This window comes from Ursus americanus, chromosome 9 (assembly GCF_024610735.1).
Source record: "Ursus americanus isolate L20-20 chromosome 9, mUrsAme1.1.p, whole genome shotgun sequence".
NCBI classification, from domain to species: Eukaryota; Metazoa; Chordata; class Mammalia; order Carnivora; family Ursidae; genus Ursus; species Ursus americanus.
Window position 1 is genome coordinate 47,303,454 of NC_142135.1, and position 22,748 is coordinate 47,326,201.

A 22,748-nucleotide genomic window follows, 5' to 3' on the forward strand; every position below is an offset into this window, starting at 1 on the left:
GGTACTTTGGGGGCACATTTACATATAATTTAATTGCAAAACTTAAGTGAAATCCTACCAGTGCCCTACACTAAAGTTCAAAGGAAGGGAAATGCTAGTCAGAGAATTGTCATCAGTAGAAGTTTTGTTTTGTTTTTTAAAGATTTGATTTATTTATTTTAAAGAGAGAGGGCGAGCAGGGGGAGGAGCAGGGGGAGAGGGAGAGGGAGATAATCTCCAGCAGACACTGTGCTGAGTGCAGAGCCCTACAAGGGCTTTATCCCAGGACCCTGAGATCATGACCTGAGCTGAAACCAAGAATTGGACACTTAACCAACTGAGCCACCCAGGTGCCCCCAGTAGAAGTTTTTAATAAATACTACTATTTAAAAATTTTTCTAAATTATTTATTTATTTAATTTTTTAGTAGTCTCTACACCCAATGGGGGGCTTAACTCACCACACCAAGAGCAAGAGTCACATACTCTTCTGACAGAGCTGCCACGTGCCCCTAAAAGCTATTTTTAAGGAGATAAATGCTACTTTGAGTGCTCTTAGCACTCATTTGAGTGGTGGTTTATCCATCTACTTAAAAATAGATACTTGTAGTTGTCTGAAAACTCTGTAATTAAATCCATCAATAATTGTTACCCTGTACTTCAGTAAGGTCTATATTTAGCAAATTTTAACATTAATTACAATCCTTAAAATTCGAGATGTTGCATATAGAATTTTAGGAACTGTGTATATTGTGTATGTGCTTGTGTGTGTGTGTGCATGTGTGTGTGCGTGTTTGTAGTGTCTAGACTCTAATAATGACTTTTACTACTGATTCTCTATGGGCATTTCTGTGAAGGAACTACATTAGGAGAAATCATTCATCAAAAAGTTGGAAAACAAAAAACTAAAATCACTCCTTATTTCTCTGTTTAAAGGTGAAGGAATCAAGACTTCAATAGAATATAAGATACCATTCCTCTAAATTCCCTTTATTCTTTCAAAGAGAGTAAATAGTGCAATTGCTAGTATTAAATTTCAGTTTTGTACCTTCTTTTTGTTATTATTGTTTTATACCATTCGACCAATTTCTATTGGAGAGGATAGACAAATAGGCAAAGAACCAGATGAGGAAAGGAAGAAAGAGCAAAGGGAATAAAAAGGACTGAATTGTTCACAAATATTACAATTTACTTGTTGCTAAATTAATTGAATGACCTCAGAATAAAATAAAGAGCTACCTTTCTTTCTTTTTTTGTAGTTTCAAGTTTTTATTTAAATTCCAGTTAAAATATAGTGTCATCTTAGTTTCAGGAGTAGAATTTAGTGATACATCATTTACATATAACAACCAGTGTTCATCACAAGTGCCCTCCTTAATGCTCATCACCCATTTAGCCCATCCCCCTCCCTCCATCAACCCTCAGTTTGTTCTCTATAGGTGAGTCTGTTTTATGATTTGCCTCTCTCTTTTTTCTCCCCTGATGTTCATCTGTTTTTTTCCTTAAATTTCACATATGAATGAAATTATATGGTATTGTCTTTGTTTGACTGATTTGTTTTGCTTAGCATAATACACTCTAGCTCCATCAACATCATTGCAAATGGCAAGATTTTATTCTTTTTGATGACTGAGTAATATTCCATTGTATACATATACTATCTCTTCTTTATCCATTCATCAGTCGATGGACACTTGGGCTCTTTCCATAATTTGGTTATTCTTGATAATGCTGCTATAAACATCAGGATGCATGTATCCTTTTGGATCAGTATTTTTGTATCCCTTGGGTAAATACCTAGTAGTGCATTTGCCGGATTGGAGGGTAGTTCTATTTTTAACTTTTTGAGGAAACTCCATACTGTTTTCCAGAGTGGCTGCACCAGTTTGCATTCCCACCAACAGTGTAAGAGGGGTTCCCTTCTCCACATCCTTGCCAACATCTGCTGTTTCCTGTGCTGTTAATTTTAGCCATTCTGACAGGTGTGAGGTGATATCTTATTGTGGTTTTGATTTGTATTCTCCTGATGATGAGTGATGTTGAGCATCTTTTCATGTGTCTGTTAGCCATTTGTATGTCTTGCTATCTTTCTTTTTATTTGATTCATTACCTCTTAATGCAGAACATTGTTTTGCGGACACACATTTGTCATGCTAATAGTAAGTGGACTCGGTACGAGAAGTTTTGGATAATTTTCTTCTTCCAGTTCTCTGTGTGTAGTAGGTGGGTGTGTCCACAAAAGAACTGAAGAAGGAGTAAAATAATGATTTAATAGTAACAAGAACAAGAGCAACAAAAACTTACATGATATTTTATATTTTGAAAACCATACTTGATCTAATTTGTTTCTAATAGCAATCTTGTGAAAGAGATATGATCCACATTTTTTTGATGAGGAAACTGAGACCCTGTGTTTAGAGCTGTATAGGGCTGGGCAGCCTGCATAGTCCAGATCCACTTGCCTCCCTCCCAGGCTCTTCCACTTTAAGATGGGTTAACAGGCTGACTGATGGCAGTGTCTCTTCGAGAATGCTGAGAAAAGCCAAATAGGAATTTTCAAGGCAAAGAGAGGAAATGGCAAGATGGATGTCCAGACTGGTGAAGGGACTGAATGATGTCATCAAATGAGAGTTGGTCCACGATATGAATTTGATTCAATGTGTGGTCTCCAAATCGTTTTTTTATTTTTTAAGTAATCTCTGTGCTCGGTGTGGGACTCAAACTCACAACCCCGAGATCAAGAATTGCATACTGTACCGACTGAGTCAGCCAGACGCCCCTCTAAATAGTTTTTGGTCATATTATAACACTATTAGTCCAAAAGTTGTGAGCATGCACACTCAATTTTTATTCATTTATAGAATATATACATATATGCATATTATTTATTTTATACTTCATACAACATAGACAAAAATAAATTTTTGATTAAGAAGATAAAAATAAAATAGTTCTGACATTTTTTTCTACACCTGTCATTTTCTACTGTGTAATATGTGATTGATGGCTAGGTACTCTCCAGTTGTTCTTCATGGCTCAGGAATCCTGTAATTTCTAACCTGTGTTTGAATAATGCACTTCAGCTGAAGAACTTTCTATGTTACCTTATTTTCTGCAACTGCGTTTTAAGTGTATGCTCATTTGGGGTCATATTAATGAGCTCTCCATAAATCTCACTACATATATTTTATATTTTCCAGAAAGATTCAGTTGCTTGTCTTATAATGTTCCATTGGAGACATCTAATTTAACCTTGAGCCTAGATAAATGTGTCTGGATTCAGAGCCAAATAGATGTCTAGCCAAAGCAGAGGATATGCCATTGTGAGTGTCAGCCACTGACGTACTTTGTCTAGACATGCAGTGTTTACATTTTATTTTCCCTGTCTTTGAGTATTTGGCAAATGTGTTCATTTATTTCATGCATTTTATTTTGGGGATAAATATTTCTCATATCTCATTTACCTAAATAAGCTAAAGGAAAAAAAAGAGCAATTCCTTTCCTGGTTTCTTTTGATTCAAATTCTAGGTTAATAGAGTGTTAAGAGATTGGAGAGTGTGATGTCTGAATTGAGTCTGATTTTTCCTCACACAAGGACAAAGACAATAGGTTGTAAGGATTTCCTTATCTTGGGAGATTCAACTTTTTAAAAACACATGTCAACCAGAAATTGTTGTTTGAGATGCAGCAGATGTACTGGCAACTTTCTCAGTGTTTCTCCTTTGTAGATGACAAAGGATACAACACTGTAGTTTTTTTCCTAGGTCTATGATATGTGTTGGTAGATAACGCAGAACACAAGTGGAAGCAACAGCTCTCGTCTCCATCCTCGCAAAAGTCACTGTGAATTACAGCTATTGTACTTAAAGTATGTGCGAAAGCAGAAAATACTGTGAGAACAAATCCCCGAGACAGTGAATAGCTGGTTGTACACATCGCAGCCTGCAGTATCTCTGCTACATGCAGAATCCTGCTTGTAGCCAACTGATGGGGGGCCATGCGGGCCCTGAGTGTGTGGAGGAAATGTCCCGGGGGAGGAGTTTTCACCCAGGTGCCCTTTTCGTCCTGCCCTTTCTCTCTGGGGGCTGTGCAGATGGAGGACTCCTAAGTCTGGAGTAAGCTTTCAAAGGGAGAGAAAGTTGATGATTTCTCAATCCATCCCACTTTCCACTCTAGCTGATTCTTGGAGTCATGGAAGCTCTATGAGATGACCAGAGAGTGGTAAATACTAACTGGGTGCTGGTGTACTTCATGGACGACAGCTGCTTTTCCTTTCCAGCCCACACAAATGTGATGTGGGAACTCACATTGCTAATTGACGCACACTGGACAGATTTCTGGAAAGGAACTCTCCTTCACTGAACAGAGAGTTTGGAAGACAATTTGTGTTTGTCTTTTCCTTTCACCAAATAGATGTTTGTTTGTTTGTTTGTTTGTTTTGTGCCTCTTTTGAAAGTGGGTTTTCAGGTTCCCTACATATTTAATGATATAGTATTTAACTTGCTTACTTGAAAAGGTCTTTCGGGTTTGATATGCGTTCATCTATGTAATTAAGAAGATGATACTCTATGTGTGTTTGTGTATTTTGATTTTATTTATTTTATTCTATTTTATTTATTTTTCCTTTCTAGCCTTGGCCAAATATTTCCCACTTGGCAAAGGACTTTATAGACAAACTACTTATGTTGGAGGCTAGTCATCGCATGTCAGCTGGGCAGGCCCTGGATCATCCCTGGGTCATCACCAGGGCTGCCGGGTCTTCCCTGAAGAATCTTCAGAGGGTCATATCCAGGAACCTCAGGCGGAAGGCGTCTCCCCACTCTCAGAGTCCTGAATCTGCGCCGTCTTCTAGGTCACGTTCTTATCACAAATCAAAGCATATGTGGAGCATGAGAAACTTAAGGGTCGAAGAATCCCCGCTGTCTGCACTTTTGTGAACAGATAACCTTCAAAACCACTTTAACCGATTTTAAGGCAGATCTATTAACTTCATTAATAGCATTAGGTCAATAGGGACCATTTGATCATGATTAAAGCGCCTAAAAAAAGCTCCACGGACATGGGAGCATGTGGCTGTTGTTGGAAAATGTTGACCTTCACTTTAAACATTTTTGGCCTTAATGTTTCCTATGTCTATATTTATACCCCAAAATATACTTCTGTAAAAGATAAGCAGTATAGTAAATACTAAATATGTTTATATAATTAGAAATAGGTGAGGAAAATCTCTTGAGAATTGATGGATTCAATAAAATATGAGATAAAGGAATAAGGGATATGTATATGAAGAAATGATGAGTCAGAGACATAGCACGCATAGCTAGAAATGGGGAATAAGTGTATTGATACTGAAATTACTGATTTAGATTTAAGACCATTGTATGGTTTAATAACCACTAGCTAAGACTCAAGATAATTACAAATACCTGTTAAGTTTATAGTTAGTCTGCAAATATTAATGGAAATTGCTAATTATGGGGTGTATAGAGAAACTTACTTGGCAACAAAACATAAAAGTAAAAAAAGTGGAACTATCTCAGACTAAAAATCTTCTGCACAGCAAAGGAAACAATTAGCAAAACGAAAAGTCAACATGTGGAATGGGAAAATATATTTGCAAACCACATATCTGATAAGAGGTTAATCTCCAAAATATGTCAAAAGCTCCTAAGACTCATTAGTAAAAACACTCATAGGCTGACTCAAAAAATGGGCTAGGGACTTGAATAGACATTTCTCCAAAGAAGAGATCAAATGGCCAATGATACCTCCTTGCACCTGTCAGGGTGGCTATTATCAAAAAAACAAAAGACTACCGGTGTTGGTGAGAATGTGGATGAAGGGAACCCGTATACATTATGGGTGGGAATGCAAAATGGGGCAGCCACCAGGGAAAACAATATACAGGATACTCAAAAAATTAAAAATAGAAGTACCACATGATCTAGCAATCCCACTTCAGGGTATTTGTCTAAAATAATTGAAATCATGATCTGGAAGAGATATTCACAAGGCTATGCTCACTGCAGCACTATTCACAAAAGTGGAAATAAGCTAAATGTCTATCAGCAGATGAATAAAGAACATGTGGCATCTACTTGTGATGGAATACTATTCAGACTTTAAAAATAAGGAAATTCTGCCATATGTGACAACACAGATGGGCTGGAGGATATTATGCTAAGTTTAATAAGCCATTACAGAAAGGCAAACACCACATGATCCACTTGTATGAGGTATCTAAAATAGTCAAACTCAGAATCAAAAAGGGGAATGGTGACTGCCAGGGGCTAAGGAGAACGGAATGGCGAGTTACTAATGAATGAGTATGTTTTCATTAAACAAGATGAATAAGCTCTAGAGATCTGCCGTACAACTTTGTACTTAGAGTCACTGATAATGTACGGGACACTTAGAAGTTTGTTAAGAAGGTAGGTTTCATCTTACCACAATAAAATTTTTAAAAAAGAATCTTAAGATACTTTTTCTTTCTTTTCTTTCTTTTTTCTTTTTAAAGATTTTATTTATTTGACAGAGACAGCCAGTGAGAGAGGGAACACAGCAGAGGGAGTGGGAGAGGAAGAAGCAGGCTCCTAGTGGAGGAGCCTGATGTGAGACTCGATCCCAGGACTCTGGGATCACGCCCTGAGCCGAAGGCAGACGCTTAACGACTGCACCACCCAGGCGCCCCTTAAGATACTTAAGAGCATTATTCACTGGAAAATGGGAGTTTTGTGGATTCAGTTTTGTGGGTTAGCCTTTATCACCCACTATAGTTTACAAAATGGTATGTGATCATCTTGCTTCATTCTTCTGTCAACTCTTTCTGGTTAGCACAGGTTTCTTCTAGAACCATTTAACCAAATATCTTGATGGCTCAAAATACCTACCATGGAATAATTATAACTGGTGTATTAAAAGGAGTAAGTGCTAAAAGTCTGTTCTTCAGGCAAGGCACATATGGTCTGATCCTTAGTACGGTAAATTTTTGTAAAGTGATACAAAGACTGAAATACTACTATACATATATCTGTGGGACACTTGTATGAATGGATACAGTAAATAATGGTTCATCAGTTGACATCACTTAATTTGTTTAATGAAGTACAATAATAAAATGTGAGAGTGACATTTCCTGTAACTATAAAATCAGTCTTAATTTTCTATTTTATTTTTCTTTATTAGGTTTCATAAGTGGAACATTTATATGTGATATATAAATATATCACATATATATATCATGTATAATTAATGACAGCAGTATTTTCACTATAAATTGTAATGCTGCACCATGTACGGTGAACAATGGGTTAGTTCCTTTACTATAGAAAGAACTTAGAGTCATTAAAAAAATAGGAAAATGAGCAAGTATTTTGACAGGTAATTTATAAAAATACAAATGGCTAAGGAGTATGTGAAAAATGCTCAATTTCACTCCTAATTAAAAAGAAGAACATTAAAACAACAAAGAGATAATAATTTTTCATCTATCAGATTAATGCAGTTTAAAACTTGGATAATACATTTGGTGAAAGGTTACAGGAAAGCAGATAGTGTCATGCTCCATTCTAATGCTAGTACTTCCAGATTTCCTAAATAGCGAGAAAAAAGCTTTAACATGCAGCCATGTTATTCTGTCCTAGCATTTATTGAACACTCACTCTGTGCCAAGTGCTATGCCCAATACCCTTAACATATATTATCTCATTTGCTCCTCACAACAAACCTATGAAGTCAATATTATTCTTAATTTGATTTTACAGATGAGGAAGCCTAGGCTCAGAGATGTGTGGTAACTTCTGCATGGTCACACAGCAGCTAATTAGCACATCTGGAATTAGAAGCTCAGAACTCCTCCTTCCATCTCTATGTTGGATCAATTCCAGGAGATAGGAATGCAAAAGGCAGGCCCTGATGCCTCCAATTTTGTCCACATCGACATAAAGAAATAGTGAGATACACTGTTGCCTGAAGTTATGATGTAAATATTTGTCATTTCCGCGAATAATTTACTTTCATGTTCTTTGCTTATGCAGGTTACCCTGAGGTGTTTTCTATCAACGCCAGAATTAAGGAGCCCCCCTGCAGGCATCCTCTGGTCCAAAGTCAGGACTAGGTTACTGCGGCCAACAGAGGATACTGATTGCAAGGTGCAGAGCCAGGTTTAGGAGAGGCAGGGCTGGCCTAGAAGATGGGTCAAGTCTCAGAGATGGGCAAAGACAGGGAGTTATCCAGGGAGGCTGTCTGCAGCAGCAGGGACCAGACAAGAAGGGTCAGGAATGTGGTGCCTAAATGGGATACCTCTCGATTGGATGGGGCCCCCAAATGCGGGGCAGTGATCGGATGGACCTGAGCCAACGGCAGATGCGTAATCGACTGAGCCACCCAGGTGCCCCAAGTCTCAACATTTTTAACTTCTCAAGGTCAGGGACCAGACCTTATTTATCTTTGAAACTCCAGAATGTGGTAGTCTGCAGCTAGCAGGACCTCAGTAACTGTTTGGAAAGAAAATTTACTGCCTGCCCTTGCCCGCAAGTGTTCCCCCCACTCAGCAGCGAAAGTTCCTGTTGAAGATCAAAATCTCTTGATCTTTTGGTAGAAGTTGGGTGGATGAGATGGGAAGAGCATAAGAGGCCTAGTGGGGAGCACACTGGGAATTTTCATGAGTAAGAAAAACCACCTTCTCTTTCGTGCTGGCTACTCCTGGACGCTCCCAGGGTGTCCCCAAAACCCTTTAAGGGTTTTGAGTGGAAGATTGTGGTTGGGTAATAAGTTCCCTTATCTCCAACTTTTGCAAAGTTCTTGCAAATCAACTCAGTTTGTTTATAACCATCTCTTTGAAAAATGTTCTTTCATGAGCTTAATTTCTTGCTGATTTGATGTGACAAGGAAGTTGTAGGTGGTATTTTAACGTCCCAGGGTGAAATTTTCCCCACCCTTCTCCTCCTACTCCAGATGAAACAGGCTAACAAGCAAATCAACCAAACTAACAACCAACAGTATGTATTATCTACCTATTTTTTTTAATTTTAAAGTAATCTCCGCACCCAACGTGGGGGTCGAACTCACAAACTTGATATCAAGGGTCACACACTCCACCGACTGACTGAGCCAGCCAGGCGCCTGCTAATATTCGTTTTTGAATAAAAAGATTTGGACAGTTCTACAAGTTAGATATATTATATGACTTTGTTGTGAGAACTGGGAGAAAAATATTAAGTACACTTTTTCATATGTTTTGACCCTATTCTACCATCCTCTGGTGAAATTAGGTATTGCAAACTAATTTCTAAATATTTGGATATTTTTTCTTTACTCCACCAAGCTTAATATGAATAGAGTAAAAAGAACACCCAGATTATTTTGTAAAAAAAAAAAAAAAATACAAGAAACCTCATATTTCCTTCTCTCATTACTTTTATGAAATCATTACTATCTTTTTCTAAAATAGGAAAAATAAGTTTATCCTCAACAATAGTATTAACTGGTCTTTCATCACTGTCTAATATCCATTTAGATTTTGTCTTGTATTATTATATGTCCTGAGTTTTCTTGTCTTAGTAAATTCCCTCTTACCCTTTCTCCTTGTCTCTTGGTGGTTATGTAAGGACTTACTATTCTCTTTGCTTGCATATTTTAAAAATGTTTGTCAAGAAGATCTACATTCTGTGATATAAGCACAATGCTGACAACCATATTTTGAGGAATTCTATATTTGATTGGCATAATCTGAATAATAGAAATCATGCACACACAAGTTGTATTTTCTTCATTCTATTGCATCTCACACCATTGTCTATTAAAATACAAATGTGATGATGAATAGTCGTTAGGTGCATAAACTTCTGGGAAGTTAAAATATTTAGGCTAAAGTATGAACATCTTCAACTTAATATGACAAATAATTACTGATTTATATTTAGAATATTTTTTCCAAATATTTAAGCTTCTTCACTTTGAGAAAGTCATTTTAACCAACAGTTTAATTCACAGATAAGGGTTTTAAAACCTAAACCTTGAATTAGTGTGATATTTACTTATATATTTGTTTATTGAGAGAGGGAGTATGTGTGGCGGCAGGGAGAGGCAGAGGGAGTGGTAGAGAGAATCTTGAGTAGGCTCCATGCCCAGCGCGAAGCCCAATGCAGGGCTTGGCACAGGGGCCCAATCTCAGGACACTGAGATCATGACCTGGGTCACCCAGGCGCCCCAAATTAGTGTGAATTTTAATCTGGAGACTTAAGATGGTGCATTAGTTTCCCAGGGCTGCTGTAGTAAGTTACCACAAACAGCATGGCTTAAAACAACGGATATTTATTCTCTCGTCGAGGTCAGAAATAAAAAATGGCCGTATGGACAGGTTTGATTCCTTCTCGAGGATGTGAGGGAGAATCTGCTTTATGCCTGTCTCCTATCTTCCGGTGGTTGCTGGCAGTCCTTGGCTTTCCTTAGCTGGTGGCTGCCCTCTGATTGCTGCTTCCGTTTTCGTACAGCTCTCCCCTCTGTGTCTTCCCCTTCTGTCTTTTACAGGGAGGCCTGCCATTGGCGTAGGGCCCACCTTAGTTTAGGAAGATCTCCTCACTAGATCCTTTCCTTCATTACATTTTAAAACACCCTTATCCCAAAAGTTCAGGAAAAAACAGATGTAAAGCCAATAAATCACTGAAGTAGTAATTAGTAAAAAATTTATTGTGCGCCCACCAGAAAGACAGTTTGCAAACCTGGAGCCCCGAAACCAAAACATGGAATGATGCTTGGAGGTGTATCGTTATAAAGCAGTTCACGTGATATGGAGGCAGTGACCGTCGATTCTTCACAGAGACTGGTTTCAGTATTAGAAATGAAAGGGAATTGGTTAGTGGTTACCTCGTATCAATTCTGGGGAACATCTGAGTGTTACTTATGATCCTCCCAGGCACAGGCAGGAAGTGACGCAGGTCAAGTTAGCTTTGCTTGTCTTGCAAAATAAGCTAAATTAAGCTTTGCTTGTATGACTAAGCTGGCTTGGTCTGCTCAGGGAATTTTCAAGTCTGGTCTCCATTTGCATTTCATTTGAACACAAACAAGGTCACATTCTGGGGTTCTGCTTGGACATATCTTTTAGGGGTCACTATTCAACCCACTACTGATAGGAATTAACCCATGTGTTTGTGACTCTGGAGGTAATGCTGGGTATCTTCCCTTAGACCTGGCTTCCGAAACCATTGTCTTCCTCTTTCTGTTGCATTTGCTTCTGGCTTTGGGTCCCCCTTCAATCCCTCATGAACTGGTGCTTTGGCTATTTACTAGTGGGTTTGTTTGGAACAATATATTATTCCAACTTTATAAAATTCTATAATTGCATTCTGTTTCCTGGTATAGCAATTCAGGAAAAAAGATGTTTTATTTGCCCCTGGGAAACAACAGGGTATTCCAGTCTTTATTCATTCTTCTCCGTGTTTCAAAGGTTTTTAGTTATCTTATATAAAAAGATAAAACTGAGGTAAAAATTAATCTGAATTGAATGGAAGAGAAAAGCAGGAAAAATTAAAATGAAAGTGGAAGGAATAGGAAAAAGCTAGAAGGTAATATTATTATATAAAAATTATAAATAAAAATATGAAAAATATTAACATTTTTATTACTTTATTTTCATCATGATAAGTGTAATTTTTAAACCCCATCACCTATTTCGCCCATCCCTCACCCACCTCCCCTCTGGTAACCATCAGTTTGTTCTCTATAGTTAAGAGCCTGTTTCTTGGTCTCTCTCTCGCTTGTTTTTCTTTTGTTTGTTTGTTATATTTCTTAAATTCCTTATTAGTGAGGTCGTATGGTGTTTGTCTTTCTCTGACTTATTTCACTTAGCATTATACTGTCTAGCTCCATCCATGTTGTTGCAAATGGCAAGATTTCATTCTTTTTGTGGCTGAGTAATATTCCATTACATACATACCACATCTTCTTTATCCATTCATCTATTGACAGGCATTTGGGCTGCTTTCATAGTTTGGCTATTGTAAATAATGTTGCGATAGACATAGGGGTGCATGTATCCCTTTGATTGAGTGTTTTTGTATTTTTGGGGTAAATACTCAGTAGTGTGATTCCTGGATCATAAGATAGTTCTATTTTCAATTTTTTGAGGAACCTCTGTACTGTTTTCCACAGTGGCTGCACCGGTTTGCATTCCCACTAGCAGTGCAAGAGGGTTTCTTTTTCGCCACATCCTCACCACCACTTACTTCTTGTGTTTTGGATTTTAGCCATTCTGACAGGTGTGAGGTGATATCTCACTTAGGTGTTTTTCATTATAGTTTTGATTTGTATTTCCCTGATGATGAGTGATGTTGAGCATCTTTTCATGTGTCTGTTGGCATCTGTATGTCTTCTTTGGAAAAATGACTGTTAACGTCTTCTGCTTATCTTTTAATTGGATTATTTGGGTTTTGGCTGTTGAGTTGTATCAGTTCCTTATATATTTTTTATACTAACCCTTTATTGAGTATGTCATTTGCAAACCTCGTCTCCCATTCAGCCTCTCAGTTCTGTTGATTGTTTCCTTCACTGTGCAGAAAATATTTAAAAAATTTTAAACCGTATATTGTAGAAGGTGGCTTGCTAAGGATAAACTTCAAAAGAAGCTGACTCTCTGCTTTCGAGCAGTCCATTCAAAGAAGAAAGATAACATGTTTCAAAATAACAATAAAATTAAAAGAAATTAATTTTAATTAGTTACATAGAGGAAACATACTTTGAGTCTGAGACTCAAAGTAAAATTTCTTGTGGGATCTCCTGGAGAGGATGTGCAATGTAATTAGCAAATGCAATGAAATTAGCAACCTCTTTACAGTAAACACACTGAGAGACTCAACAAGTTTCTTGTTCATGATATCCCTCAATGTAGGCCAATGAGTAATTTGTGAAAATAGCTCCAGCTAGCTCAAAAGCCTGTGGTAACAGGTACAGAGCTTGTTGGTTTGATTTGCTGGAGAAAGGGATTTTTAGAAAATCTAAAGGAATGGGTATACCAAAATGTTGTTTTTCAACATGATTTTGATTTATGTTGCACAGAAGTGATTCCAGACTGTACTAGTGACAAGAAGCTGGAGGGTGACTGTCCTCAAGTGCCAGCTCAGGGCACTGTCATATGCTCCATCTAGCAGCCAGAGGGGCTGGACCGCCAGGCTATGGCGCATACATGCCATAGAGAAGCTGCCCCCCACAGGCAGACAGGATGAAGGCACAGGAAAGGCCACCGGGACTTTTTCCAGAAACTGGAGCCCGCTACTCTGCCCTGAGGAAAGGGCAACAGGACCACCAAAACTCTACAGCACACGGTGTGGATACTTTTATATTTGAAAAATCTTTAAATGTCTTTGGAAAATATTTACTTCAGATGTAAAAAAATGTCAACCTGTTTCATAGAATCTTTACTTAGCGTCTCCACTAAGAGGGGATGGTAGTGTTCCTTCTCAGTGTCCCTTCTTCTGAAGTAAAATGTCAGCAAGAACTATTTGTAAAGTAACTGAATACATTAGCATGTTGTATAGAATTAGTATCTTTACGTAGTTAAAAGTTGAGGATCATCTGACAAAAATGATGACTTTGATTTTAAATGATCACTAGCTCTTCTTTCCACTAGACATCAGGTAGTAGAGTCAGTTATCTATTAAAATCATACCTAGTTTGTGACAATAGAGCCTTTCAAGTTACATTTAAAAAAGTGACTACGGATGACTTTGTTTTATTTATTTATTCTTAAGGTTTTATTTTAATGTACTCTCCACACCCAACATGGGGCTCAAACTCACAACCCTGAGATCAAGGGCTGCATGTTCCTCCAACTGAGCCAGCCAGGCACCCCTGATTTTATTTCATGTTGGATTTCTTACAAATTATTAACACATTTTCTTAATAAAATAAGCGATCTAGCTATAGATAGGAGATAATTCTTTATTGACAAGGGAGAATCCTTGTTTTAGCAAAAGAGCAAGACCCTTCTTCTTGGATACTTTAGGCCATAGCAGGTGCACAGAAAAGCCAATTCCATTTGCTTGCCATGATGCTGCAAAGGTTTGGGATGAGTGGAAGGATCATCGATTTTTACGTTGGGCCCTTGACCACTCACGTCTCATGCCCACTTCACTACCAGTATATCTGGTATTAAAACAATGGAGCAGAGAGCCTGGAGGTGGCTGCTTCACGTTTGTGGGCTGTCCAGGGGATTAGCTTGCAGGCTTGCGTTGGGTAGCTCTCCTTTAGATCTAGAGGCACAGTTCTGCTTGTTCTCGCAAACTACCCCTAGCTAGCTTCATGCCCCAGGTAGTTCTCGTGCTATGAGAGCTTTGAGTGCCGGCTCCGGCCACAGTTTAGAGTAACTTCTGAAGAGCTTGCTTCATGCTGTGCCAGAGCTGGCCTCGGTTTTAAAGTGATCGGTGAAGCTCAGTGCTAGACGCTTTGCATTCACATCACTTCACTGCTAAGAACATTCCCTGCTGTAATAAATACCACCTATCCATACCCACCAGTGTGGGTTAGGGACAAGCAGAATGGTGAGAAGGGTGTGGATGGTGTGTGAGAGTGCATTTCATGGCCTTTCAGGAGAGATTTATGCTCAGAATGGAAACAGGAAATTAAAGGGAAGAAAGTCAAGGACATGGCCCCTTCCTAGCGTATACTCCGATGTTGTTAAAGAAACAAAGGGACTCTTCTTTCCCAGCCAGAGTCAGGCTGAAGCAAAGCCTCTCTCCAAAGTGGAGTAGCTGTCCTCGAGTGATTTGGGAATTCCAGCTCGGGTTGGAGGTTTTCACTTATCCAGGGTCCTGCCAAGACAAAGGATCCGGGACTGGCATCTTTCCAAGGGAGGTCTTGTCTGAACTGGTGTTTGCAGACAAAGCAGGAGACACTGACAGCGGAGGGGCCACACTCATGGGTCTTTGGTGGGAAAGCCAGGGAGGAAGGCGGCAGTTTGGAAACGTGACTGTGCACAAATGCCCGCTGAGAAGTCCTGTGCCCCCACAAGCCAGTGCAGAGAGCGCTCTTCTTGGTGGAACGTGGGTTGTCCCTGTGGGAACTGTTTTCCATGGAAGACAGTGTGGCAGAGCGACTGTTTTCTATGTTCAAATAGGGGTGATCCTGGAAATAGGGCTTTCTTTAAAGTCTTGAAAGAGTACTTTATGTCTGCTGGATGGAAAAAGAAAGAAAAATCAGTCAAGAACTGAGTCCTCAAAATTTCTACCCATTCAAACCTTTGAAGTAGGGGGAACCAATGAACACAACTTTATTAACATTTATCAAGAAGAGAAAATGGAAGGTGGCATTATTTTCTTTGTAACACCTAATAAACCAATAGTTTTCTACTTAGAAAATGGATTGCTTTCTTATAAATGGGGACGACCACCTCTAGCTGTAGAGAGAAGGGACCAACTTGTAGATGTTATGAAGATGATGAAAGAGGTAAGGGCAGAAGCCTGTTTCCTCCAGTAGTTCTGGGAGCAGAATATCACCTTGTTAGTCAATTAGTATCATTTTTTTTTTTTTTAGTCTTCTCCATATACAAAGCACTATTATTTTAAGACTTTATCTTAAAAAGTTTTGTTTTGCTCAAACCAACTTTAAATCTTTAAGAATAATATAACTGTATGCTTACCAGTTCTATTTCTAAATCTTCATTGGATTATGGTAACATTTCCAAGTAATGATAAATATTATACTTTCAAAAAATATGCCAGTTCTTTTTTTTTGAGATATAATTGACAAATAACATCATAATAGTTTCAAGAGTACAACATAGTGAGTCAGTATGTGTATATATTGAGAAATGATCACCACAATAAGTCTAGTTCATGGCCATCATCACACACCGTTGTAAATTTTTTTTTTTTATGATGAGAACTTTTAAGATCTACTCTCAGCAACTTTCAAATATGCATTACAGTATGATTGACTATGGTCACCATGTCCAGGACTTATTTATTTTACAACTGAAAGTTTGTACCTTCTGACCACCTTCACCCATTTCATATAACCCTACATGCTACATCTGGCAACCACCAATCTGTGCTCTGAAAGTATGCCAGTTCTGGAATTTGTTTCAGCCAGTGAACATTTCCATTGTAAACCGACAAGAGGAACATGAGAAAGGAGATGTGGCCTGTAAAAGTCAATGACAATACACACTCTGCTTAGAGGTTTGGTTGCCATTTCACACGAAGCCAGTGAGGCAGACCTCTGACTCCTGGTCACTTGTGGCTTATCTACTGGATAAGTCTGCACCTGAATGAGAGATGATGTGAGGCTCAGAGAAGAGCTGAGAATGTCTGCTTCACACACCACTTAACAGTAAAACAACAGCAGCAGTAGCAACAACAACAACAAAAAACTGTAAATATAAATATAATGAATTATTTTTTGGGGGGCTAGGTCAAAATTTGCTTCTTTATAAACATACCCATATTCTAAAACTGTATTTTAAAAACATATTGTTTTAAATTATCCATACCACTGCTCTTCTAACCTGGGTCTTAATGCAGAGGTTGCTAGACTACATAGTACATATATGGTAACACATATAGTATAATATACATAGTGACATCTATAATAACATATTGTAACAAATGCCATGTCCTCCAAGGTTGGAAGGGGCTCTTTGTAGCTGTAATAAACTAGGAGTGGAGTGGCACATTATCACTTGTTAAAGGGGAACAGACTAGTGGAAGTTGTCTGTTCGGACAGACAGTAATGATAAAAACATCCAAGGTTTGTGCCAGCTGCACCATCACAGCCCGAGCAGCCACCTTCCAAGTGTCTCCTCAGTCACTTTCTGCTTCCACTTGATCATCAAGCCCTGCTCCTTCTATGTCTACGATGCCTAATATGTTTCCTCCTTCCCATTTCTGTTGTCCTAGCACGGTTTCAGGAATTTTCCTTTATTTTTCTAAATTCTAACTGCAGTAGCTTTCATACTGGTAGCTTTGTCTCTGGTTTCTTTGCTTTCAATTAATCATCCATATTACACACACACACACACACACACACACACACACACATTTCTGAAACACAGATCTTAATTGTGACATCAGTGTGCTTAAAATGCTGGGGAAAACATCCTGCCAATAATCTATTGGGCGTATGCAGACTCTAAAATCCTTGCACACCATCTTTCTAGTCTTCCAAGACATTTGAAGTCATCTTTCCGATCTCCTCCCCCTTCCCTGCTTGTACTTCTTACCACGTGTTGTGGTCATGCTGTAGTTTTTGGGTCACTGAAACACACCCCTCACACTGCAACTTCTTCCAGCCCCTCCAGTTGTGAGGTTTTGCACCATTGTGTGAACCCCTTTCTTGTCTCAGCATAGATGTTATACATGCGCATGGCTTCATATAGTCCTGCCATAGGACCACAGTGGTAGAAGTTATGCAAATGAAATCTGAAGTAGATTCCTGGAATCTCTTCCCATAAATTATGGAGAGCAGTGACACTTGGCTGGCCCCTGTGACAGTTGCTGAGTTGCAATTACAGACTCATGATTATTTTGGAGGAACAATGGATATTTTTGTTTCTTCTTTCAGGCTTGTGACTCTATCCAACACATGACTCTCCTTCTTTGGGATTTTTTTATATGTAACTTGTTTATTTTTCAGATTATAGTAGGCAATCATACTTATTGGACAAATATGTAAACCCCAGAAAGAAAATCAAATTACCCATACCGATGCCTGGAGATACCTACTGCTCATATTACCATATTTCATAAATATGTACACACTGTTTGGTAGTATGTTTTTCTCCTTCCATTTTTTTTTTTTTTAAAGATTTTATTTATTTATTTGACAGAGATAGAGACAGCCAGCGAGAGAGGGAACACAAGCAGGGGGAGTGGGAGAGGAAGAAGCAGGCTCATAGCAGAGGAGCCTGATGTGGGGCTCGATCCCATAACGCCAGGATCACGCCCTGAGCCAAAGGCAGACGCTTAACCGCTGTGCCACCCAGGCACCCCTTCTCCTTCCATTTTTATATTGTGAAATTTTTCTATCCCTTTAAATAATCTTCCATATACTTTTTAAATGATTACATGGTGCTTTACCATATAGCAATATCATAACTTAGTTAACCATTATCCTACTTTTGAGGATTCAAGTTGTTTCCAAAGCTTTTCTATTATAAATAAATAGTTTAATAAAAATTCTGGTAGTGTTCTTCTTTCCATGTTTGTTTTTGGGATAAAGCCCCAAATGGAATTGTTGGGTCAAAGGGCATGCGCTTTTTACTCTCTAGAAAGCTCGTGTAAATTCATACCTCCTACACCCTTGCCAAAATATTGGGTATTGGTAATTGAAAAATAATCCTACTCAAATAGATGAAAAATTACATCTTGATTTAATTTGGATTCCTTTCCTTTCCACTTGCAAATGATCCCGAAGATGGATCAGAGGGTAGAGAACAGAGCATGTGTGCAAGGATAATGTGTTGTTTTGACAAGCTTTTAAAATTCAACCTCTGCCCCCTTTAGCCTACCAGAATTAAGACAAACAAATCCAGACCCATAACAGCTTGTTCTATAATTTATTGACAAATAGTACAAAATAGTTTATTTTCAAGAAGTATTCTTGGTAAGACCCTGCCCTGCCCTTTGAGGTCCACCTCCGAGCCTAGAGCGGGCTAAGGAGGCACTTCCTAGGTGAGGTGGAGGCCTGTCTGAACTCAGGCCTGGAGGGACATTAGCAAAGGTTTATGACCTTCACTTTGAGGCAGGCACAGGATTAGCCTGTTCATTGCTTCCACGTTTCTGTGAGCTGAAAGGAATTGGCTTTATTGTTACTCCAGAGTGTTTGCCACTGTTCTCGCTAAGTTTTGTAGATCTGACAATTTGTTTATGATTTCAGGTAAGCTTCGGTCAAGTGGCTTCACTCAGTTTGGGAAGTTATCAGTCTCTCACAGGCACTTGCTTATGAAAGAAATGGAAAACATAAAATCCTTATTACCAGTAGCTGGCAACTTCTCACAAGAGATGAAAATACTAATTTTTTACTGTATTTTGTTGAAATATCTGAGACAGTTCAATTTATAATGGGGAAACCAATTCCTACCCCTGAAAAACAAATAAGCAAACACAGGCAAACAAAGAAAATGGGTTTATTCTTCACTGGAATTGGGCATGCCGTCCCTAAGGATGTGGGTCATGTGCTTCTCTGATTAGGCAAATGCTGTCCTTGACCTTGGTTCGTCCCTCTAGAGTGCCATACAAATGTGAGGCATTTTCTGTGAATAAGGAAGGATCCCTGACAACACAATCAAGCTATCAAGTTCAAAATGCTGAAAGCCTCAATTAAACAATTTACGGAAGAAATTATCGTGTATAGCTTTACCGTAAGAGACTATTGCCATTCTCTGTAAAGATACACCTTTTTCTTATCCAGATTGACTTAGCTCCTGGTTTGTTCCAGGTACTGTATACGGAATGGCAGCCACAGGCATGAGTGAGAATGGATTCCGACATGTCCAGACAGTGGAAATGGGCATGTTGGGGGGGCAGCAAAAACACATGGACTCCACAGGTAAAATGTACAGAAGGTGATTTAACAGAGATAAAGAACAGCTAAACTAAACTTGCAGGCATTCATGGTCCTTCCAAACAATGGTTCATGAAATCTCTAGATACCTATGATAGAGATGCTATTGTTTTTAAAAAATTTTTATTTAAATTTTAGTTAATATACAGTACAATATTGGTTTCGGGAGTAGAATTCAGTGACTCATCACTTCGATGCTTATTCTTAGTAGAGCAGATTGGCTATATAACCCTTAGACACTAGATGGCGCCATAAGATAGTCATATGTTAGTATTTTGGCGCTCTGGCGTGATACTTGTTCAAACCCAAGCTTGAGGTTGAAAAATTTTATTAAGGAAAAGGCACAGTTTATAAAATCAACCTTTTTTTTCTTTTACTTTCATAAAGTCTTCCTATATTCTCCAAAACTAAGTGGATTAGAGACATACAAGTTACATAGGCATTTTAGATGTCCCACCTGTGCACTGGGCTGTGAAAGGGCCCTTAAGGGATAGATTCACATTTGCCTGTGCAAGTCTATGCTGCCTCTAATCCCACACTCTTGTAGGGTGGAGGCTTGATGTCTGATTCCTTAAGAGTGAGTCTTCTTCCACCCAACGCCCTTTCACACCATGTCCCTGAGCCCCAAAAGGTGAGTAGGTCAGTTTCTAGTCTTAGCTCTTGGGACTGGGTGGCCTTGCATGGCTCCTGGATTTGCACTGGAAAATCCCTCAGTCAAGCAGCCCATCCCCTCCATACTGAGGGGACTATCATCTCACAGAAGCTCAAAGCTCACATCCAACCTGAGGCGTTAGTTTAGCTCAAAGACCCAATGGCCTCTCTGGCTTTGCTTCTGCTCACTGCTCTGGCAGCCACTTTTGGTTTTGATTAAAATGTGCCTGAGAAGTGTTTCATACCCTTTGCACTCAGGAGTGCATTCTAAACACTCCATTTTTATGTATTATCCAGAATTTTCAGGTTTTCAGAAGAGTGATTTTTCCCCCACTGCTCAATTCACCATTTAGACTGGAAGTCCATTTTTACCATTGAAAAAGAAATTCTCCACTGAGAAAGATAAATGAGAAGGAAGTGAAGGAAATGATGGTGTTCTCAGGTGATGTGAGCTCTGGTTTCCAGGGCCTCGCCAGCCTGGCTTCTCACAATTGGAAGGTTGTCAGCTGTGAGGGATGGCCCTGCAGCTACTTTGCACTTTCTTTTCTTGCAGTTGGAACAATTTCCCTGGAATTCCCGCCCTGTCTAAGGATACAGGTTGGCAGAAAAGGCAGGATTTGTGCCTTCCTCAAACACTCTCCTCCTATGATTCTGCTTCCCATCCTTAGTGATATGACCACTTAGGTTAGACAGTCTTACTTGTGAGTCCTCAGAGTGTGGTCCTTGTGGCTGCCAAGCCTGCAAGAGGCTTACATAGAACGTGTCCCAGACAATGCCAACATACTCTCCATTATTGCCACTCACTCAGGGACCCATGGCAGAAGGGACCACCAGCACCCTCTTTTCAATAGTTTCTCCTTTCCCCAGCCCAGTCCCCACATTCCACCTTACAGCACTCTGATCCCCATGTCCTGACCTCCTGGTCTCCAAAAGTTACAACCTAAGATAAAAATTGTTTTACGAGAAAAGAGAGAGGAAAGGAAACTTCGAGAGATGATGCTTATGTTTATGATAGCGTTTATGGTGGTGGTTTCACAGGTGCATACTCATGCTCAAACTCATCAAGATGTATACATCAAGTGTGGACAGTTTCTCTTGCCTGTCAATGATAATCTCAATTTAAAAAAAAGATTGTATTCTTTGGGAATTCACTAGTAGGAGAATTATTTTAATGAAGTTCTCTTTAATCCAATGACATAAATTTGTATTTTAAAACTATCCTTTAGAAATAGTCTTCCCCTTCCCAATTCATGTAGACATTCCCCAGGATGCTATAGGCAACATCAGAGTTACCAAAGCACTGAAAGCTGCCGAGAGCAGGGACTCCCCATAATTCAGTGCTAGAGTCGTTCGGCTCCCGTGTATCTGTTTTTGTACTGAACTTGCTCTCTTCCTGCTTTTGTTTAATAGAAGTGTAGTTGGCACACAATGTTGCATTCGTTTCGGGTGTAGAGCATGGCGATTGGACGACTCCATACTTTATCTGTGTACTTCCTGCTTTCTTAATATGATCACCGTCCTCCATTTTGACCTCGGTAAATGTTGAAGTGCAGTTTCCATGGGAGCCCAGGAGCAGGGCCCACACACATGAAAAGTTGAAAATCGGGGCGCCTGGGTGGCTCAGTAGGTTAAGCGCCTGACTCTTGATTTCGACTCAGGCCGTGGTCTCAGGGTTGTGAGATGGAGCTCTGTGTCAGGCTCTGTGCTGGGTGTGGAATGTGCTTAAGATTCTCTCTCTCCCTCTGACCCTCCTCGCTACTCTCTCTCTCTCTCTCTCTCCCAAAAACAAAGAGAAAAAAAGTTGAAAATTTTTCTTTTATTTTATCACCTCTGCAGTCACTTTTCCTACATTTCTTTCTCACATTTCTTTTATGTGTAACTATCTTTTACCTTGAATAATCACCTAATCAAGGAGTGATTAAATGTAACAAACATTTTCTTTAAATAAAAATAGAAAAAGATGAGTTATGTTCAGTATCTTTGAAATACCTCTTTGCATTTTAGTGGCCATGCCAATATGCAGAGCTAAATATATATGTGAGTACAATTAGCATCTTTGAGCCACTGCTGGTCCCTTTTTCCTGGGACATTCTCCCCACTCTTGCCTGGTTAACTACTGCTCACTTTTCCCGGCCTCAATTTAAATGTCCTTTTCTGAGAGAGACCTGATGAGAATCCCTGCTGCTCTTTTTCAGAGAACTTATATTACTTGTTATTGTGCTTGCACAATTGGAAATACATGTTTGAGTGATTGCTTATTAAACCTTTCTTTTCCTCCAGACTGTGAACTATGAGGCTCTTGTTTCCCCAGGATCTCACACAGGGCTTGGCACATGGCAGACACTCTAAACATTTATTATATGAAGGCATTAATGAATCTTGTTCCTTTAAATAAATTGTTCTGCTAGCTAACGGCTGTGGTTATCTTCAAAAAGCAATGATTCTTTGAGAATAGGGAAATATTTGAAAATATTTATTTGGCTCCACTCAAACCCACACAGCTCAGGACAAATTTTCTTATTGGCCAAGAGAATGGCTTTCCGAGTTCTAATTATTAAATTGCAA

The 22,748-nt window shown here is 39.1% G+C and overlaps 1 protein-coding gene across 1 annotated transcript in view; it reads left to right on the forward strand.

Annotated features, from left to right (window-relative positions):
• Positions 1-16,960, forward strand: part of PSKH2 (protein serine kinase H2) — a 31,315-nt gene extending 14,355 nt beyond the window's left edge. The window contains exon 3 of the mRNA XM_045806035.2: positions 4,610-16,960. Coding sequence (XP_045661991.1) covers positions 4,610-4,915 — 306 coding nt within the window. The 3' untranslated portion in view covers positions 4,916-16,960. The remainder of the gene's footprint in view (positions 1-4,609) is intronic.
• The last annotated feature ends 5,788 nt before the right edge of the window (positions 16,961-22,748 follow it).